At 42.8% G+C, this 21,540-nt stretch overlaps 2 protein-coding genes across 2 annotated transcripts; both read left to right on the top strand.

Moving 5' to 3' along the window:
• The first annotated feature begins 1,809 nt into the window (after positions 1 to 1,809).
• Positions 1,810 to 4,526, top strand: LOC119725045 (leucine-rich repeat extensin-like protein 5). Its single transcript, XM_038196410.1, has one exon. It carries the CDS (start codon positions 1,825 to 1,827, stop codon positions 4,375 to 4,377), a length of 2,553 nt encoding a protein of 850 aa, XP_038052338.1. The 5' UTR covers positions 1,810 to 1,824; the 3' UTR covers positions 4,378 to 4,526.
• Positions 4,527 to 8,252: 3,726 nt separating this feature from the next.
• LOC119724374 (protein ABHD13-like) lies at positions 8,253 to 17,442 on the top strand. Its single transcript, XM_038195396.1, has 9 exons — positions 8,253 to 8,293; positions 9,071 to 9,370; positions 10,655 to 10,860; positions 12,142 to 12,373; positions 13,067 to 13,167; positions 13,651 to 13,904; positions 14,945 to 15,049; positions 15,220 to 15,327; positions 15,869 to 17,442. The coding sequence occupies exons 2-9, from the start codon at positions 9,198 to 9,200 to the stop codon at positions 15,971 to 15,973; spliced, it is 1,284 nt and encodes a 427-aa protein (XP_038051324.1). The 5' UTR covers positions 8,253 to 8,293; positions 9,071 to 9,197; the 3' UTR covers positions 15,974 to 17,442.
• The last annotated feature ends 4,098 nt before the right edge of the window (positions 17,443 to 21,540 follow it).

Genomic DNA, 21,540 nt, shown 5'->3' with positions numbered 1-21,540 from the left:
TTTCGTAGCTTGATCGCTCTCATCTCGCAAACGTACGTGTTGATTACTCAGCTTCATGTCGAATCTTAGGCCTAATTAAATTGCTCCTCCTTATTTGGGTTGTAATCGATAAAAGGAGGGGGGGGGGGGACACTTATAGTACTGCAAAGTGGTTTTATTTTAGAAGATACTAGCCCAGCACCCGATTTCATCAAACTCTTCGTAACTTACGATGCATCGCAGCGCTGCGACGCGTCGTATCTCTACGATGCGTCGCAGCTGCGACGCGTCCTGCGATCCATTTCACTAAACACGTCGCAAGTGCGACGCGTCGTAGGTGTATTTATAGCACAACTCGGTGACTGTTTTATGTCTTTAGTCAGCGTACAGTAAATAGTCGTCTGATATTCAACAAAGAGTCGTCGGATCTCGGCTCGAAATTTGTTAAAACGTATAACAAAATGGCGGCCGTGCGATACAATTTTGAAGGAAAACAAGCTCTCATTGGACTGTATAGCTACTTTGAAATTTCAACTCTAATATTCCGGTCTAATTCATAATTATTCAATGAATTTTCTATTTACAACTTTACACACATTGCCTCGGTATTATAATCTCGTTAATGTAATGTTTGTGGCATAAAACTGGCTTAGAAACGACTCTTCTTATTTTGCGATGACCACTAGACACGTCGTAACTTGCGACGTGTTTTAAGCCGTTGTCAAGGAACTTACGACGCGTTCAACACATCGCAACTTTAGTGAAATGGAAGATACGACGCGTCGCGAGTTGCGACGTGTTACACGTCGTAACTTGAGTTGCGACGCGTCGCAGCGCTTCGTGAAATCGGGTGCAGTGCCCTATGTCTCCTTGAGTTGTTTCAACTGTGTGTTTTCATACAGACGCGCGCGGAAAGCCAACATCTTAAAGGCGGTGTTTGCACCGCTGTTATCGGGGAGAACCTCTGACATTACTAAATTCCCTGGCGGACCGAACAGAAATCCCTGGAGTGAGGAGCAAGGCTTAAGTTATTACCCACTGATCCGCGTAATTAAGCGTCTGATTGCTGATAGGGGGAGCGCCCCGAGCTAGCGCGACGATGGACCGACCCATTAAGCCCCGCCCACTGCGCACGCGGACAACCAGTGCCACACTGCGTGTTCCATCAGCCGCGCGTGTGCGTGATACGCGCGTGCACGCATGTCGCACTTTTGTGTACGCATGTCGGACGTTAGTCATGGTTGTGATTGGTCAAAACACCATTGGGCGGGGCTTAATGGACCGATCCAATGACCTTCAAGTGCGAGCTGCTTGTCCCGTGGACTCTTAGTACAGTAGAGGCCACGGTGGATATAATTATGTTTCAGTTTCTCGGAAGGATTACTTCAGCTGTCAGCTGTGTTTATGATATGAATCTACACGTGTAGGTCTGCGTGGGAGAGATTATTCAGTTACTGGAATTTCCATGATACACTGCATGCAGACTATTATCCACTATAGACAAAGTATGGAAGAGTTTATGGCATGGCCATATGATGCATGCACCCTTCTGAAAATACAAACTTACTGACAAGGCTGAAATTCGCTTGCTTTAGTGTAAAACGTAACTATGTCGGCATATTGACTTTCCAGAACAACTTTCACGATTGTAGACGATAATAGAATAGTCATTTTGTATTGAAATGTCCTAAAACATAATAATGTTCCTAAAGGATTAAACCTTTTTGTGTGTCCCTAAAGACATGAAATTAACATTTCAATACTGAATATGAAGTTATTTCTACCATATTACGAATATTATCTCTTTGTATTTGTTTTATACAGATCTGTGTTCATTTGTACAAGATGCACGGAACGATGCTGACTTGCGCCCTCGTCATACTGATGACAGGTCTGATCGCCATGACACTCGGTAACCAAGGCAACAACGCACGATACAATCGAGGCGAGGACTGTCGTTTCATCTACGCGTCACTGAAGTACGTGTGCGCACAGGGAGCGGGAATTACCCAGGTACCTTCCCCGTGCTGCATCACGCAAGTACGGTATCTAGAGCTGGTAGGTAACCCGCTGACAACTCTCCGCAAGAAAGAGTTTAGCAGGCGCTTCTCCAACCTCGAGAGTATGGACTTGAGGAACAATCAGATCAGCCACATCCAGCAGGGGGCATTCTCGGGACTCAGGAGGGTCCAAATCCTGGATCTAAGTGGGAATCGGTTGACCAGCCTTCCTGACGGAATCTTCAAGGGTCTGAGCTCCTTGACAACCTTGCATCTTGGCGGGAATGGGATGGCCAGAATGTCTCAAGGAGCTTTCAGTGGTCTCCCATCACTCAGTGTCCTGAGACTTGACAACAACAACCTGCGGGAGATCCAGGAGGAAGCCTTCGAGCCGTTGGAGAGACTACTCAGTCTCTACCTAAACGGAAACCAGCTAACCACCTTACAATCTGAGAGCTTCAGTGGATTGAGCCGGTTGCAGACGCTCTCTTTAGCCAGTAACCAACTCCAAACCTTCCCGGATATACTTCCGAAGCTTCCTGACTTGGTTCAGTTGATACTAAACAGCAATCCGCTCATCTGTGACTGTAGGGTTCTGTTCCTCCAACAGTGGCTGGCTGGACACAGTGGCGGACAGAGCAGAGAAACTGTACGCTGCTCAGCACCTCCAAGATTCCGGGGCCATAAATTGATGCCCATAAGCCCTCGATCTCTTTGCCAAACGGACCACCACCCACCAAACACAAATGGAGATGGAACATCTTATGTCTTTCAAGGATATGACGAAAGTTTCTCAAGTGCGACATCAGTCACTCATCAGGGGCACGGTGACTCTGCCGCTGGTGGGAAGTCTTTCCCTTCAGCGGGGAGCACAACAAAGCCGGCAACAGCCAATGAGAGATACGAACAGGTGTTTTTCGATAATATCCCCGGAGACTCAGATCATGCAATCCCTCCTCCACTAAGACCTACTAAGGATCCAGGAGTAGCATTAGATCCTGGACAGGGACCTTCTCAGGCAACCACAATACCAATACCGATGCCGAAACCAACGAGGGACCCAGAACGCACAGGGTTTGTCACTCCAAACCCACGACCTGGCCTTCCACCGGACGGAAGTCCCAACGCATTCAATCCAAACCCTTCTGGACAAAATCCTTCGCGACCCAGACCGCCCGGAAGGCCTCCACCGTTCGAACCACTGCGGCCAACGTCTGGATACGGCTGGCCAAATCAAGACACTAACCATACCGCGAGGCCAGGGGTTGCAGGAGGAAATGGAAACTCAGAGAAACCAGCAGTCGATCCTGGGGGACCTGGCGTCCATCAAAACGGCTCGTCAAACTCCAATGGCACATTAGGAAACTTTCCAGATGGTGGAGCCACAGGGTCTCCAAACCACACTCAAAATGAGTCAGGTGCGTCGAACAACAAACCAGGACAACCTACAGATTCTGGGATTTTGACAACCTTGTCATCTGTAGCAGTCAACTCGTCCGTGATCGCCGGACTCCCAGGGGTAGTTGGCACGAGCGGCGAGGCCGGGGCGGACGGGAACGCGGAGTTGCCAAATTTACCTCTCGTCATTTACGGTGTGGACGGCCAGAACGTCGTGCTACACTGCGGAACGAAAGACTTGGCCCCCTATCCCCGGGTGAAGTGGCTACATCCCCACGGTCGCCCCGTCACAGGCCTGGACAGCCGCTTCAAGTTGAAACGGGACGGGTCTTTGCGAATTCACCCTCTGCGAAAAAGTGACATGGGTAGTTACCGATGTATCGTGAGAACCCTGACAAGTTCTCGAGTGATTTTGGTCCGTCTGCGGGCTGCTTGCCCTTGCACAAATGCCGTGTCTTTTGATGGGCAACTTTATTACGATGACTCCTCCCCTGAGTCGCATCCAGTTCCAACGTACGCGTGCAGTTGGACACCATTGGTCATAGCCGTGGTGACGACGTTCCAAGGAACCATTGCCGCGTGCGCGTTAGCGTTCTGCGTGTGGTACACGCGCTGCCACCGCAGAAAGACATTCACCATACGCGTGGAGGAGGCTGAAAGACGCGACAGCAAGAGGCTCAGAAACAGCGATATGTCTGTTTTAAGACATTGCTCCAATTCCACCGTCACTTCACTCACGGACTGCTCTCGAGCGACCAGTTGCGAACAGGGATCGCTCCACCCTTCCGATTCGCTCACTACACCCCGTACAAGCCACACCCTTAGCGACTACATGAACGCTTATGTGACGCAGCAGATGCGTCGGAACTACCAGCTTGGATTGCCGATACCAGACTATGTGGATCTGGACCCCAATTCTCGGGACCCTCACGAGACTTTGTACTCGAGTCTTCGAGGACGAGACTTCAACAATAGGAGGCGGCGTATTGTTACTCAGTGAACGCCCACCGCCATTAAATTGACGGTGGATTTATAAATAGAATGTTTTATTGTGATGTTTGGCGCGAAACAAGAAAGTCGTCATTTAGAGCTCTGCGGTTAGTGCACGACTAAAAAAGTACTGTACAATAAAATGCATGGTATAGACAAGAGCTAGTTAAACGTTCATTATTTATAATGTAAGAAAGTAGTAAGAAAGTAGGTGGAAATGTTGGGTAGTTTCACATCGTATTTCTTAAATATTACCACAATGCATGTAGCGGTGGCGGAACGGTTTTCAAACGGGGGGGGGGGTCACCACCAAAAAAAGTGGGCACTCCTCAGTAAAAGGCATCTTCCTTCGGTGCTGCAGCGTATCCAGCATTTTGCCTCCATAAAACAAGGGGGGGGGGGGCTAATACCATCTTCCAAAATAGGGTACGCTCTTCAAAACCTGCAATTATGCAAACTAAGCATGGGTTAGGGTTTTGGGGCTTGGTTTTCATATCCCTCGTTCCTATCAGAACTCTCTATACTATTTTGGGAAATGGTTACTGAATACAATTATCGGAAAGTTGAGGACCAGGTTTGTTTTCATCTCTAGGGGGCACATTAATGTTCGAGGGGGCACTGTTATGTCCGCAAGAGGGGCAAGTGCACCCCCCCCCCGGTTCCGCCGCCCCTGAATGCATGTCTAGTGAACGACAGTGAAAAACCAAGGATTGTTTTTAACATTTCATGCCAATTTTAGACGGGTTATTTTGAATAAATCTGGCTGATGTAAAATAATGTCCATGCTGCGTGCAAGCAGACCCCTTTCCCAGGCACCAAAAAGTTTGAGTTTAGCGCCCCAGAGATTGGAAGGCCGGCAGCACTTGCATTACGCATGCGCGATAGATTTTTTTTCGGCGGGCCGGAGAAACACCCAAAATCGGAAAGATAGTTTCCTGAAAACTTGGGCGTTAGAAAGCTTGTAATCTCTTTAAAATTAAGCAGGGCTGGGACTGCGGTGCATTTTTTTCTGAAACAGATACTGGATGGAAGGTAAAGGACCTTTTTAAAAATGTGTTTATGGCAGTTCTGTACGCCCCTACTCTATAAGGGGTGAGGACTAAAAGGGCAAGGACGTCCAATTTGGCCAAACCTGAAAGGCAGAAATTATTTTGTTGACAGAACGAACTATTATTGTACACTTCTGCCACCAAAATTGACCGCTGTACGGTGGACTGGAATTTCCCCTCTAAAGTTTGACCATCTTGCGCTTAATACCTGGCAGTCGTTCAACTGAGGAGTGAAAGGAGGAAGGAGATTTCCTTATCTCTCAGCTGTCAAGAAACAGCGAAGGAGACTTTTCCTTCCAAGCCCAGGGGTATACAGTTCTCGGTGGATTCCGGCCCGTTTATGGTTCAGTGATATGTCATGTGTTATCTGGACCATCAGTTCATAGCGTGGATGTAGAGCGTGTAACATAAACCGTTGCGAAGCTTAAGTAATAACAAAATAATGATATCATATACATGTACATTTTTATAATCAACCCGAGCCAGCCGCTTCGGCCATGCGCCAGGTCGGGAGCGCGCTGACAAGCCTGCGCACACGGGATTTTTGTAAACACACTAACTGACAGAAAGAAAGTGACAGAAATTAATTGATATCTCACCGTATCTAGAAAACTATTTGATTTAGAAACTTGTGGATTGTTGCATGTTATTGCCCTACCATCCAACTTTAAATCCATGTAAATTGTGGAAGCATTGACATATGCCGAATGATCGTGTGAAAACAATGTTAGATCATGCAACTTGGGTTATAAGTCAATTAAAGTCGCATTATCCATGCAGGCCTGCAGCAGCCTGTCGAAATGGACCGATCCAGTAAGCACCGCCCCATGGTATTCTGACCAATCACAGGCGTGATTTATGTCCGACATGCGTGCACAAAAGTCCGGCATGCGTGCACGCGCGTATGATGCGCGCGGCAGGAAAATGCAGTGTGGCATTGGAGAGGAGCACGCGTTAATTTGCCCACGTGCGCAGTGGGAGGGGCTTACTGGATCGGTCCATTAAAGCAGTTTGACAGACGTAGAAGTGCGTTCCAAAAAGATTGTGGATTGTCAACTTTTCTTGTGGTGCTTAAGGTTAATGATCAGTAATCAGTGGACATTTCAGAACTTGGTTAGTATCTTTTGAAACCGGTTTATCATGTTTACATAATACATTAATGAGTTCACACTGTTAAAAAATTGCCAATAAAGTTTGAGCTTGATATCGTGCGTTGTCATTGTTTTGTGAGTTCAAAGTGTGTTCGTCATGGACAAAATAATTTGCAAGTTTTCTCGTTTTTAAAATGGCCCATGCATCTGTCTAACATGGTCCATGCATCTGGCTATAACATGGCCCAGTGGCATGCATCAAGCTTCCAGATCACTAGAGGAAAGTGAAAACTATTTTCAGTCAGTATACTGCATTTGCAAAATTATATTTTAAGAATGCAAGAAACCTGAAGTCGTTATCGTTTTGCATTAATCTGATCAAAAGATTACGGTGGCATAAAATGGGTCAATGAAAGAGTCATACTTTTACATTGAAGTACATGTACTAGAGTAATTTGTCCCTACGTTGAGTGAACGGTTATTCCCCCCGTTGACGTCATCATACCGGGGTCACGGGATATGGATGCGTCACTCGTCGGGCGGGACGTGCCTCTAGGGGGCGGCATTTATAGGTGCCGTGATGTCACAGAAACGGAAACGTGATTTCCCGATAAGTTCCGTCGAAATGTCAAGGAATTCATTTTTGACAGGGGATAATGGAATGGTCTTACAGTGTTGTGGATTATTTATGCTAAAATAGAACTGTATGAATTATTCAGCTGCATGATGCTAGGTTTGCTCTAGATCTATGGTTTGACTCTAGGCTAGGGGCGCACACCGGCCAATACTGAGGCTTAATCCCATCCGCCGAGCTCATGAATAAAAGTAATCATATATTAGAGAGTTCTGAGCGCCATAAAAGTGGGGCAATTGAAGAGATATTGCAATGAACCTGTGGCCTGGACTTGGGGCTACCAAATATGAGCTTTTTGGACGGCAATTGGGCTCGAAAGTGGCACTATTTTGCCACGTTGTGGAGGGATTGTTTTTCAAGATGGCTACTTTTCTGGTTTGGGGAAAAAAGGGGTCATCTTCTTTGAGTGAGAATTCCTCGAAAAGTCAATGGTCAACCCACCAAAAAATGAAAAGAAAATGAAAGATGACATTTTTGATCATCAATTTTCTGTGCAGCTAAAAAACCTGTGAGAGGTCTGAGTATTTTTACAAAGAATTTTGAAGTATGGGCATTTAGCACTTGTGTCTGTGGGAATTTTATTGCGGGGTTGCACCCTGGCCCTAGGCCCGCGAGAGCTCGATCGTGGAACAACCGGGGATAAGTTAGGATGCCCGGTGTAAAGGCCGACGTCACAAACTCGTGAGTTTTGGGGCTAACCTTAAAGTTGACACCGTAAGTGAAATGGGATCCCAAACCCAAATTCAGGTACGTGTCGTTAAAAAAATAAATAAATAGAAATTGCATTATTTACCGACTTTGTGAAATTAGATTTTTCAAGAATCGAAACTACAAAGTTGCTCTGGCGCACTTGGCAGTGACATCGCCAAATTTTTATTCAATTAATTTACTCATATCGGGCTTAAAAAGCAGGGCTCAACTTTCAATCCAAATCTTCGCAGCCTTTAGTTAGTTGGTAAATATTTGTTACAGCAAGAAAGAGTAAAATTAAATACTATAAAAACTTATTTAAAGTTTTCATAAACCTGTGACCCACCCAGGCTAATGTGCGGGCGCAGAGCAGACGACCGACCGTATTTTATACAGAGCGCCACCTATTGACGAAATATACGTCAGTTTAAAGATGGCTGCCCTGTTCATCAAATGTAAATTGTAAGTGAAAAGGATCACAAGTCGAATAATTAATTGCAATCACGTTCAATGGCATGTCTTTTGTCTGTACTAGTAATTAACATTTACACTGGGAAGTAATGTTAAAGAAAAAGTGTTTAAGTGGGACACACTTGTTTTGTAAATGAAAGAAAAAGATAAGACAATTTTAGCCGGATATTCATAATTCAGCATGTTCACAGTGACGTTAAGCGCTAGCCAGGAAGATTGTACAGCGCCCTCTTTGACGCGTATACGAATTGGCCTACAATAATAATATAAAAGGTATATTACCACCTTCGTATTTTGTGCAGCACCTGTGGCCGAGTGGATAGCGCATTTTTTCATGAGTGAGAGATCCCTCACAGCACAGGGTTCAACTCCAGGCCCGCCCGGCCCAGTTTATTAGCGACATTTTCAAAAAATTTTTGGAAAGAATTCCATTATCATGTGGACGTCACTTGACACCCTGTGTACAACCTAGGCTATGTCGAGCATATGGAGCAAGAAACGAGACTGGTCTGTAAAATGTTTTCTCACTAATGCTTCAATATTTTCCCTGCGAAATTTCACTTTTTAGGACATGTTATCGCTTTCTGATGTCTGATAATTCATTACAAGGCGAAATTTATCCCAAAAAAATTATTTTATGATGGCCAGACAACTTAGTGTTGGATCACAATGACCAAGTTTTCACACAAAATTTGGTGTTGGCCTAGTTGTTTGTTCTTCCACTGTGTTCATGTAAAAATAATTGACAACTTTTCTTTCCTCAACCAGGGAGTTCGTCTAAGTAACTTTCCCGGCCAGAATCAGCATTCTGCGCAAAGTAGTCTCGTAAAACTGGACTGAATATGAACGAAACGTGTGAAACAAAAGCACACTCAACAGTGCTGTAACGCTCGGTATGAGACGCCAAAATCTGCCGTTTGACTCCGAACTGCGTCATTACCTCATGAATCCCTCAGAGGGTGTGGAGGATTCGAACCACGGACAAAACATGAGTGACCGTCAAGAGGAGGTGGGCCACCCCAGCCGGCCTGCGACCAGCGCCCCTCAAGAAAGTGTCCAAAACACCAGGTACTTAGAAAGAAAAGACTCATTTATTAGAATTACAAGTTTCGGTTTGACTTGAGTTCAGTAACAAAACTTTGCACAGCCGCATGACCTTACTAAGATAAACCCTCCTATGCAAACATACATTCTGTGCCAAGTTGTCCTTGCAGTCAAAATCAATCAAGCGAGTGTTTTCAACCCTTAAGAATTCCCAGCCCACATAAAGCAGGATTGACTGCCTTGGCCTGCTTTAATAAGTAACTTGATACAGCTATGCTTTGACTGCGGGTGAGTGATAAAACAGCTATGACCACAACTTGCCTGCTTTGTTTGTTGACCCAGTTTGACTAGTCACAGTGTTTGCTTGACATATGATCTGACTGCTGGTGACTAGCCTTTGTTAAAAGTGTAGCAGGGAAGTGAAAGTGAATTTTGACTGTCTGTGACTGCTTAAAATAATAGCAGGAGGGTTAAAGGGAAAATACAACATTTGCAAACATCAAAAAATAAAACTACCAAATCATTTTGAAATACCTTGCTGGACTGTTAGTGAATGACAGTGTAAAGCATCCTGTAAAATCATGGCACCTGGTACATGTATACTGTCATTTTCAAGAAAAGTGGTATTTTTGTATCAATTTCCAACGCTGGTCGGCCGACCAGCGTTGGAAAAAAACTGGCTTTTTTTTCAAATACTGGCCCCAATTGACCATCGCACTTGATTGCAATCGATTACACACCTATGAACGGGTACAAGCCAGCTAGACTGGTTCCCTGACCTTACAATTCCCCAATGTATGTAAACTGCTCTGTTTCTGCTTATATGGAGTCAGGGAACCAGACTACAGGAAAATGTTTGTTTTTCTTGGTTTTTATAGCATTTTCAAACCCAAAACCTAAAAAAAGTCAGTGTAACTATATTTGCTATATATTTCCAACCCCCAATTCCATCGATTTCTGAAAATTACAGCAAAAGCAAATGATGTATATTAACTTTAACTATCATATTTTAATATCAGGTATTGTCTTCGTCAACGCAATTTTTATGAGCACTGTGTACTCAGCGTTGTCGAAGAGCTTGTGAGAAAGAATTCACGAGCCTACTCGGGTGGGACTCGAACCCACGCCCAGGACTGCACTAGGCAGACGTCTTGCCACTCAACCACCGAGCTTGTGGGCGTCAGCTGGCCAGTTCAAATCTGTAATATCATAGTTGGGATGGCATAAGTTGTCAAGTTTGTAAGAAAATCTTCAGCCACTTCATTTGGAGCTTCCACTTTTAAACGGGTACCAAATTCTTCTTTTTAGGTCTAATCCAAGTCCCAAGAGAAACTCGGCCAAAAAGAAATCGTCATCAAAGTGTAGCATACTCTGTCGGCTGTTTTACAACTTACTGAACTATGTCATAGCTACGTTCTGGGGTCTGTGCACCGCTTGGATACTGGTACTCGTGCTCGTGTACTTGTTTTACGGCACCACGCTTGCGCTGGTGTTGGCATTGGTAGCTATTTTGGGTGAGTTTGTGAATATCCATTCAGTTGTTAATTCCTTTGATCTGTGGAATTGTAAAGCATTTTTCAAAAGCATTTTAAAGGAATTTTCACTGCTGAATGTATTTGTATCGTATTTGGCCAGCTTTTTGTTGAGGAAAGGGTCATTTTTACGTCTGGTATTTGAAGAAGACATAAGTAATTATAAATATCATTGTCAATTTACATAACTTATATTGATTAAGGTATATTTAGTATCTATTTTTCGGGATTCCGGGATTCTAAAAACATAACTTATATTGATTAAGGTATATTTAGTATCTATTTTTCGGGATTCCGGGATTCTAAAAAAACACCACCTTTAAAAACGTCCAAGTTTTAGAAACAATGGTTTAACCCTAACTCCCTGGGCCGTTTTGCTAGGATGTAGCCTCAATCCTGCAAAATCCTCCAATTGGCCTCATGGAAAAATAGCATATAGCCTCAATCCTGCAAATTCCTCCATTATTTCTTGAATATGGTCAGTGGAGGGGTGACCACTGCCTGAATCCTGCAAAATCCTGCGCCAGTGACTGTCTTTGTGTTGAGGCTTGGCCAGTGACATCCTGGAGCAGTACGGAGGATTTAAAGCATAATCCAGGCCTAAATTTATGCATGGCTGAGCAAAAACAACACAAGGTCCGGCCCAAGACCTTGACAAAGTGCATCCTACGAAATCAGTAACACACTTTTGCCATGTAAGGTGGAGTGTCATGGCCTAGCGGTTAAGAGCACCGGACTCACACTTTGGTGTTTCAGAGGCAGCAGTGGCATGGGTTCGAGCCTGGGTCTGGACACTTGTGCCCTTAAGCAAGGCACTTAACCATTATTGCTTCATCCTTCGGATGGGACGTAAAGCCGGAGGTCACATGCATTGTGTAATGCAATGCACGTAAAAGAACCCAGTAACACTTATCGCTAAGAGAAGGGGTTTCCCCCGGTGTTTCTGGCCTCCTGTTTATACTCCCCTGCGGAGTCCTTAGGAGAAGAATCAACCAAGTACCAAGTACCAATCCTCCAAATTCCTCCACTTTGGCAAAGAGGATTATGAAGGATTCAGGGCGGTTAGTGTTAAGGATGTAGAGCCCATTAAAATCTTGTATAGATTTTGTATTTAGGTTTGGGCTGCAAGAGGTTAAAAATTCGAACTTTCTTCCTGTTAATTTGTTTCTATCCGGAATGGAGTTCACATTGACTACTCTAAACTGTTCGTCTTGTTTCAGATTCTTTGATAATTATATTCCTTTTTTCTGTTCCCATACTCAGGGCTGGCATACAATATCCAAGACAAACTCCTGTATTTCCCTGACGAACCGGAGTCTTCCAGATTCTACGTGGCTCCACCTCAATCCACGGGCCTACCCTACGAAGACCTCTACCTACAAACCTCGGACAGAGTCAGGGTCAGCGCTGTGCTCTTCAAACAGGCCGAACCGCTCTTTAGCCGAGCGCCGACAGTTTTGTTTTTCCATGGGAACGCGGGAAATATTGCGCATAGGTAAGGGAAAGGGGCGACATTTTGTGATCTTGTCCAAATGTCCTTAACCCTAACCTTCCCAAATCCTCCAAAACCCTCTTTGCAAAATGGAGGATTTTGCAGAATTGAGCTATATGGCAAAATATGCGGCTGATTTTGGAGGATGCGCTGTGTCAAGTTTTAGGCTGGAAGTTGTGTTGTTTATTCTCAGCCTTGCATAAATTTAGGCCTAGATGAGACTTGAAATCCTCCGCACTGCTCCAGGATGTCACTGGCTCTGCCTCAACATATTGACAGTGATTGCTGGAGGATTTTGCAGGATTAAGGCACTGGTCACCCCTCCAAGGAGCACATTCAAGAAATAATGGATGATTTTTGAGGTTTGAAGCTGTATGCAATTTCTACATGGAGGCAGTTGGAGGATTTTGCAGGATTGAGGTTGCATCCTAGCAAAAATGCCTAGGGAGTTAGGCTTAACAGAAAATAGTACTGTGCTCAGCAAAAAACAACAGATGAGAACCGGTTAAAAGCAATATAGAGTGTGTGTCATTTTGGCTGGTAACCGGTTTAGGCTAAGTGGATATTTTCTCTGCTAAGCGAAGTTCTGTGCTTACCAAATCCGTGTAGTTGTTTGCTGTTCTTATGAAGCAATTGTGAAATTAGCCATTGAACTTTTTTAATGAAATTCTGATTTTGTTTTATTTTTTGCGACAGGTATTTTAATGCCCACGGACTCTATGCCATGTGCGGCTGCAATATTCTATTTCTAGAATACCGAGGTTTCGGCCGAAGCGAGGGGCGGCCCAGTGAGGCTGGTAAGAAAAATGAGGCTGGTACGAGGAGGTGGGACAGGGAAGAAGGGGCGGGGTTAGAGGAGGAACAGGGGCGGGAAAGGGATGACACTTTTTAAACTGTTAACAAGCTCGATCGGATCTCAGAAGCTGCGGGCCAACGAATTCGTGTTCATGCATGAGTCACGTGATAGTGCCATGTAATTTCTGGAAGGAGTAGTGTTTTGAGTAAAAAAAAAAAGAAAGAAAAGAAGATGATTTTTGAACCCAGTGACCCCATAATGACCTTTGACCCCAGTTTGGTCATGTGACATGTTGGGGCTGGGCTACTGATACTTTTGACAAAGTTTGGCTGAAGTCGGTCGAAATTTGTAGGAGCAATAGACAATGTCAACGTTTGTTACTAACTAACAGACAGACGTGATGATTGGTTGAGCTGCTATCCCGCAGCTAACAACGAAATTTTAAAAACCATGTTTTCCCTGTCATTTCTCACTGTTACTTTAGGTTTCTACCTCGATGCCCAAGCCGCCCTCGACTACCTCCACAGACGTGGCGACATCGATACGCGACGCATAGTTGTCTTCGGTCGGTCACTAGGTGGCGCCGTTGCCATCAACCTAGCCTCGCAGACGGTCAACAGGGGCAAGATCGCGGGTCTCGTGATAGAGAACACGTTTACGAGCATCCCGGATATGGGCACCGTGATTTTTCGCACGGGCCTTTTGCGATGGGTACCGTTATTCCTAGTCAAAAATCAGGTAAGTTCCTTTAATTTGATAGGCCTTATTCAAATTATGGCCTATTGTTACATCGTGTGCTTGGACACTGTAATTTCATTGGTCAACAGGGTGAGTAAAAAAAAAGTGAAACCCAAATGTCAGGACTATTGTTTTAGTGAAGTTCTGCATGTAGCACTTTCCAAATCTAGAATATGAAAGCCCAATTCATAAGCTTTCTTTTAGTACAAGAATCATTCAAATCATTCATGCACTTTTCAAGTTACGGAATTTTAAACACAAACACAGTTTTAAAGTTCTGTCCACGGATCACAAAAAAGGTGTGCGTGCTTTCAGCAAAACGAAAACAAATTCACACATCCCTATGTGATTTGTGTTCATTTTGCTGAAAAAACACTGACCTTCATGTGATCCGTGGACACAACCTTAAAACGGTCTTTGTGATTAAAATTCCGTAACTTGAAAAATGCATGAGTGATTTGAATGATTCTTGTACTAAAAGAAAGCTTATGAATAGGGCTTTCATGTCCTAGATTTTGAAAGTGCTACATGCAGAACTTCACTAAAATAATGGTCCTGACATTTGGGGTTTTTTTTTTTTTACTTTCCCTGTAGAACAGCCATGTGTCTGGTCTAAAAAACGCATGTCACACGCTTTATCCATTGTTACGTGGAGATCAGTGATACCGCACTGATTTCATTGAGCGCGTTGCGTGCGCATGGAACCTACCGGCGCGCTAGCTTCGCGCAATGAGAACTGCAACGTCAACCGCTCAGTCTCATGTCCGGCAGGACATCAAAACCTTCAGTTATCAAAGGTTACATCGCAGTGGTTTAATTTATTTCTCACAGAGTAAGCTACAACCATTCATCTTTTTGACTTATTGGCACGATATAACAAAACAATTGTTGACTGCTGTGATGTTGGATATGAAGTTTGAACACCCGAGGGCCGAGGGTGCTATGCCAAATTGTCTTTGGTATAAGTAGATTAAATAGTTCAGATATTAACTGGAAAATAAATATTGTTTTCCAATAACATTTTTTTTATTTTCCTCTAGTATTTTTCCATCAATAAAGTCAAGCATATACGAACGTCTACTCTGTTCATCTCTGGGGTTGAGGATGAGCTGGTCCCATCTAAGATGATGCATGAGTTATTCCTGGTAAGACATGGGGTACCAGTCCGTTCCATTCCAATATTTGCCTCTCTGATTGTTTCTTATTTAAACCGCTAAATGATTTTTCAAAACTTGCGTCGTGAGGTGAGATTTTCATATACTGATTCCTGCTTTTGTTAAAATTTAACATATATTCGAATTGTTCTCTCATCCAGCGATGTGGTACTAAGAACAAGCAGCTGATCAGGTTTGAAGGGGGCACTCACAATGAAACCTGGCGTTGCCATGGTTACTTCACTGTCCTCCGAGAATTTCTCACACAGGTAAACCTTTTATAGTGCAGATTTGTGAAAAAAATAATAAACTCAGTAAAATATTCATTGAATGCCATGAAACCTACGTTTCTGGATGTGTGACTAGAGTTTGACCTTTGACTGTATTCTGACCTTTGTTGTTTGACCTTTAACCATAGTTTGACTCTTTACCATAGCTTGACTCTTTGACTATAGTTTGACTCTTGACCATAGTTTTACATTTGCCCATAGTTTGACTCTTGACCATATAGTTTGATTCTTGACTATAGTTTGACTCTTGACCATAGTTTGACTTTTGACTATTAATGCAGTTTGACACTAGACCATAGGTTGACCTTTGGCCATAGTTTGACTCTTGGCTATAGTTTGACCTTTGACTATGCATGTAGTTTGACTCTTGACCATAGTTTGGCCTTTGTGGTTAGACATTTGACAACTTTGTCCTTGACTTTAGTTTGGCCTTGAGTGTAGTTGACCTTTGACCATAATTTGACGTAGGTTGATCTTTGTAGTTTGACCTTTGACCACAGTTTAACCTTCGACCTTGCAGGCGACCTATCGGGAGACCCAACTGATCAAAGACTTACCAGTGGGTGCCCAGCGGGTGCGGGACACCAGTGAAACCTCAACCAGGCATCACATAGAGACCGTATGATGGGCGCCGACTGGGTCAGGATACCAGGTTTGTATTGCGTTCCTCACTACCCACCGCCGTGACCTGAGGTCAAGTTGGTGCAATAATGATGGTGTGTGTGTTGTAATGACTGCAGATATCTCGGTTGTTTTTTGAAAGATATCAGTTCTCACACAGAGGCTTGGGTGAATGACAATATTAAATGCCTGGTTGTTATATTTTCTCAACATATTCCTTTTCCAGCATTTTCATGTTCTTCAAAGCAATACCTTTAAGTTGTTTGTTTAAATTCAATTCTTACTTAATAAGTTGGATACTTATGTACATTGAAAGCGACTGCCGAATTCTTAATCGTATCTTTGCCCTGTAGAAAGTTCGGGAAGTGTAATCAGATTTTGAGAGACTATCCTTTTTGGGGTCAAGCATTGGGATTTATTTTTTGGGGGGAATAAAGTGTAAAGTCAGACATGAAATTTAAGGTTTGCCCTGTTTTTAATGCGACTGGCAGACCATTATTTAATTTATTTTAAAAGTAACATAATCAAAATTAGCTAATTAGCTTAATTTTAGCTAATTAATTATCCTTGGAGTAGACTGAGTCACAGAACTGAGTCACAGAATTGAGTCAAACTGAGTCGAGAAGCTGATTCATAAAACTAAGTTACCCAACTGACTCTCACAACTGAGACACAGAACTGAGTCACAGAATTGAGTCAAACTGAGTCGAGAAGCTGATTCATAAAACTAAGTTACCCAACTGACTCTCACAACTGAGACACAGAACTGAGTCACAGAATTGAGTCAAACTGATTTGTAGAATTGAGTTACACAACTGACTCTCACAACGGAGACACGGAACTGAGTCACAGAATTGAGTCAAACTGAGTCGCAGAACTGAGTCATAAAACTGAGTTACACAATTGACTCACAACTGAAACACAGAACTGAGTCACAGAATTGAGTGAAACTGAGTTGCAGAATTGAGTTACACAACTGACTCTCACAACGGAGACACGGAACTGAGTCACAGAATTGAGTCAAACTGAGTCGCAGAACTGAATCATAAAACTAAGTTACACAACTGACTCTCACAACTGAGACACAGAACTGAGTCACGGAATCGAGTCAATGTGAGTCGCAGAACTGAGTCATAAAACTGAGTTACACAACTGAGTCACAAAACTCGGACATAAAACCGAGTCCCAAATCTGAGTCAAAACTGAATCACAAAATTTAAAATGCCGAGCATTTCCACATGGCAATTCATTGGTTGTAACATTTAAATTTGTAAGCCAAAGTAATTGAAGTAATATAAAGAAAGCCTGACACGCCTTTTGATTAGGCACTTAATCGTCGCATCTTGAAATAAAAATATAAAGTAATGCTGCTAGTGATATATAATATAGTTTTGTACTAGTAAGTTATAATCTTGACTCTCTGCTTCGAAATCAAATGAATAAAGTATGTCTTTATAAAGACAATAGATGAAATAATGTCTTTCTTAATATGAAAATAATACCATTCAAACTGGCATTTATTTAAAGGGAATATACAACATTTGCAAACATCAAAAAACAAAACTACCAATTTATTATGAAATACCTTACTGGACTGTTAGTGAATGACAGTCTAAAGCATCCTGTATCATGGCACCAGGTGTGTAGTCATTTTCAAGAAAAGATTTTCAAGACTTTGTATCAAATTCCGACGCTGGTCAGCCGACCAGCATTGGAAAAACTGGCTTTTAATACTGCCCCCAATATATATATTTAGTTAGTCCGCATTTTGTTTGCAATCGATTCCACACCTATGAATGGGAACAAGCCAGCTAGACTGGTTCCCTGACCTAACAAGTCCTTGACGTCTACAAATTGCTCCGTTTCAAGTGGGGTCAGGGAACCAGACTACAGGAAAATGATGTTTTTTCTTAGTTTTTTTCCCCCCAGCATCTATGTCATGTGTAGGAACACAAAACTTCAAACAAGTCCATGTAACAATATTTGCTGTAAAAATACTAACCCCCCCCCTAATTCATCCATTTCTGAAAATTACAGCAAAAGCAAATGTTGTATATTCCCTTCAGACTTGCCATGATTATGATGATGATATTCCCTGTAACCATGGAGGAATAAGAACAAACACTGACGTTGCAAAAAGAGAGTTGTTAAATTCGGCAAATTTTAATCTTGACTCAAAAAAAATTAAAAAATATTCCCCACTTGAACCCATTGCATTTCCTATATACTGCCCTCAACGGCGGGGAGTCTGGCACGTCTTGTCGAAAAGAAAAGAAAATTCAGGCCCCCCCCCCCCCCCACCCCGGGGAAAAGAAATCTCGTTTGCCCGTTTTAAGGCTTCTGTACCCAATTTGTGCAATCACGGGAAATGCCGTGTTCATTCAGTCAATGAAAGAGCGATCGTACCACCGGAAGAATTTAACAGCTAAAAATTGGGGTCAGCACTTTATATGGTGTGTCAGATAGGTGAATTTTATTAATCATTTATTAGATAACAACTCGGACGCGTGGGCTACGTGCATATTTCGTGCCGCGGTCCTATAGTTACGGCGGGGGCAAGACCGTGAAATATGATACAATTGATAGATTGGATTTATTTCGAGAACCAAACTGCATAGGGGTAAAAGACTCCGTAAAAAAAATAATGATAAAATAAAACAAAACAAAATAAACTTAATTGTTTGCTGTCATTGTTTGACTTTAACTCATTGTCTGGAAAGAGCAGACTGTTTATGGTAAACACTATTGTCTTTTGAGTTCAGTGAATTTTGTGGTTTTACCGAAGAAAATTAGACCGTCTTTTCTCGGAACTGCACAACTGTATATTATTGAAAGAAATTGTGCAATGCACATTTAAAACTTTATTTTTATATCTTCCTTTAATCATGCGACTATACATTTTGACGAGATGTATTCGACATGCATTAAGAAAAGACGTCCGCTTTCGACTTAATTTAGTAGTCAGTGAAGCTGTAAATTTATTGCGCCATAAAATGACCAAACCATAGGGTCCGCTCCATCTCACTGACCCATATTTTCCGCAAGAGGGCGTTCTATCCATTCTCCGCGCTCCAACCCTCCAACCAAAATATTGTTATGATAGTGTACAATTTACACGTGTACATGAAAGCCGAACCCCGCATGCTGTTTTACATTATCGATTTTGAATAAGCAACGAGAAAATCCCCAATTGAGATTTTTCCTCATATTTTAGGATCGAGTCTGTTTAAAGGTCGTCACGGCAGTTTGTATTTTGGGATCTTTTCTCCTTCATGAGTTTACACTAAACCCCCGAAAAACCCAACGAATCCAAACCATGAATATAACTGCCACCTTTTGTACCCAACAAATATTAAATCACACATGCAGATTACACGAAATACATTAATATGTATAACATCGTCAACTTCTTTTTCGAACAGATTTTCTTCCAATTTTTTTTTTTAACCCATCGCGGGCCCCTCCCTCTTAAGCCGGCCGGTAAATATACACACACTGCTGACCGGCCCGTGTTGACTGCGTCTTGGCACTCGGCCAGCAGGTCACGTGGTTTCTTTATTTACTGCCGTTCTATCATCCGCGCGCACCCCCTCGTCGGTCCTGCATGAGTAATGATTTCGTGGAAAACGGCGAGGGATATTATAATCGAATGAAGTCCAGCTGGGTTTCTTGGGGATTTGAACGTGCGTTAAATAGGTTAGGTTAGCAGTGGTATACTTTAAGCACGATCGCAACATCTGTTCGTAATACCAGGATATTTTCCTCGCGTTGTTATATCACAGAGATAAAAACTGGGGCATGGAAAATAATGCTTGCATAATTATTTCTGAATACTGAATAATATTTCAATTATAATTTTAAGTCGTGAGAAATCGTTTTTGCCCTTTGTGTTTACAAATAACTAAAAAGTTGGAATTCCGTTACTTAGGATTTAGACCAAACCAAAGCGTTTAAAGAAAATGCTGTTTTTTTTTAATTTACCTTGAAGGTTCAAATGTTTTATCATTTTCATGAAAGGTTTACAAATAATACAAGTTTTTGTTTTTATTTACTGCTTGCGATAACTGTTTTCCAACGCAACCCAAGAAAAACAAGTGCCCATTGCAAAATCTAGTCTCTTAAAAAAAAATGCATTTCCATTAAAAACTAGATCCTATGAATCTAACTTTTTGATATGGACGCCAAAAAGTGCAGGTACTCAGGATATGCATGCACAACGTTGATAAATAACTTAATTGTAAATCAGCTGGTTATATTTTTCATGATATCCAAATTGTTTTCCCGTCGGAAATATTCAAAGCAGGTCACTGGCATAATCGAGGACAACATAATAACAAAACCCGGGTATATGAAAAAAAATCTTGGTATATGAAAGTGGAAAAATAAATAGCCTTGTACTTTAAACCATGGAGGAAGGAATGGGCCTGTTCTTTGAATGGTCGTTGTCACCACGTCTGGTGCGCGCGTGGCCTACGTGCAGCAGTGGCCCATGTGGTGTTTTGCGTGAAATTAACAAACCACGATCGGCTGTTCACTGGCCGTGTGGCTGACACATTTTCTCATGGGTGTGATCAGGCCTTGGCACGGCGCGGTCATTGGCGGCGGCCCGCTGGGCAAACAGTTTCTTCACCGGTGGTGGTGCCTTGTCAGTGTCACTACCCTGGAGTTGTAGAATCACTCTTGCGGCTAGCTTTCCTCGAAAGAGAATAAAAGGGGTTTCAAGTTCATTTGTCACGGTGTCCAAACTAACTTTTGATTTTCCGTGGAAACTTGTGCAGTTGCCCTTTAATGTGATTCAAATGATATTTTTATAGGTTTTGTATTGTAATATTTTTTTTTAAATACACTGTGGAATCATGTTGTTTTGATGATTTTTGTCGAAAATAGATATTGAAAATTCGCATTACTGTAGTTTTTTCCTTCATTGCAAGAAATGTACATTCTAAGGTATTGATAACTGTTATTACATTTTTGAAGAATTCAAAGAATTGAGAAAATTGTTGACAGCTTAAACCTAGTGTCAGTGAACCGACCTACTTATTTTAAACAATACCATGCTCCGTCCTACTTTGCTAAAAATGTTACAATTCCTAATCCCCGACCCAATTCGATTGCTTTCTTTCAACAATTCAGGCCCCGGCCTCGCCCTCCATAAAAACGGGGTATTTATTTCTAAAACTGTCCTCCATTTCTCTTGTTTCTGCGATCAATTTGATCAATGCCTTGTTTTCCACCGTCCCTGACACTTCTTTATTCAGAAAATTGTAGTATTATGTAACATTTCGAGCTCCCGCGAACTGGAAAACACGTTTCCTTGAACTGTTGTTGCTCACCAGTTTGCGGTCATGTCAAAAAAAAAAAAACTGGGCTGCGATTTTAGTAAACAACGGCCTTGGGTTGTGGTTTTGCGCATGACGGCGCGCGAGTGAATGGCCCGGGATCCCAGTCATCCGCACAATGGATATATGCTAATCGCCATGACCTCATTAACATCAGCCAATCGCCGCGGAGGGTGTTTCCCACCAGCCAATGGCGAGGCGCGTGCCATGACCGCGCGCTATCAGAAAGCCG

Source organism: Patiria miniata, unplaced genomic scaffold (genome assembly GCF_015706575.1).
Source record: "Patiria miniata isolate m_02_andy unplaced genomic scaffold, ASM1570657v1 HiC_scaffold_18, whole genome shotgun sequence".
NCBI classification, from domain to species: domain Eukaryota; kingdom Metazoa; phylum Echinodermata; class Asteroidea; order Valvatida; family Asterinidae; genus Patiria; species Patiria miniata.
The sequence above is the reverse complement of the archived record's forward strand: the minus strand, read 5'-3'. Positions and strand labels throughout refer to the sequence as shown.

Coding starts and splice junctions, on each gene's coding strand:
- LOC119724374 (XM_038195396.1), top strand. CDS start 9,198: ATGAGACGCCAAAATCTGCCGTTTGACTCCGAACTGCGTCATTACCTC. Junction 9,371..10,654: donor GAAAGTGTCCAAAACACCAG/GTACTTAGAAAG, acceptor TCTTCTTTTTAG/GTCTAATCCAAGTCCCAAGA. Junction 15,050..15,219: donor TGATGCATGAGTTATTCCTG/GTAAGACATGGG, acceptor TCTCTCATCCAG/CGATGTGGTACTAAGAACAA.
- LOC119725045 (XM_038196410.1), top strand. CDS start 1,825: ATGCACGGAACGATGCTGACTTGCGCCCTCGTCATACTGATGACAGGT.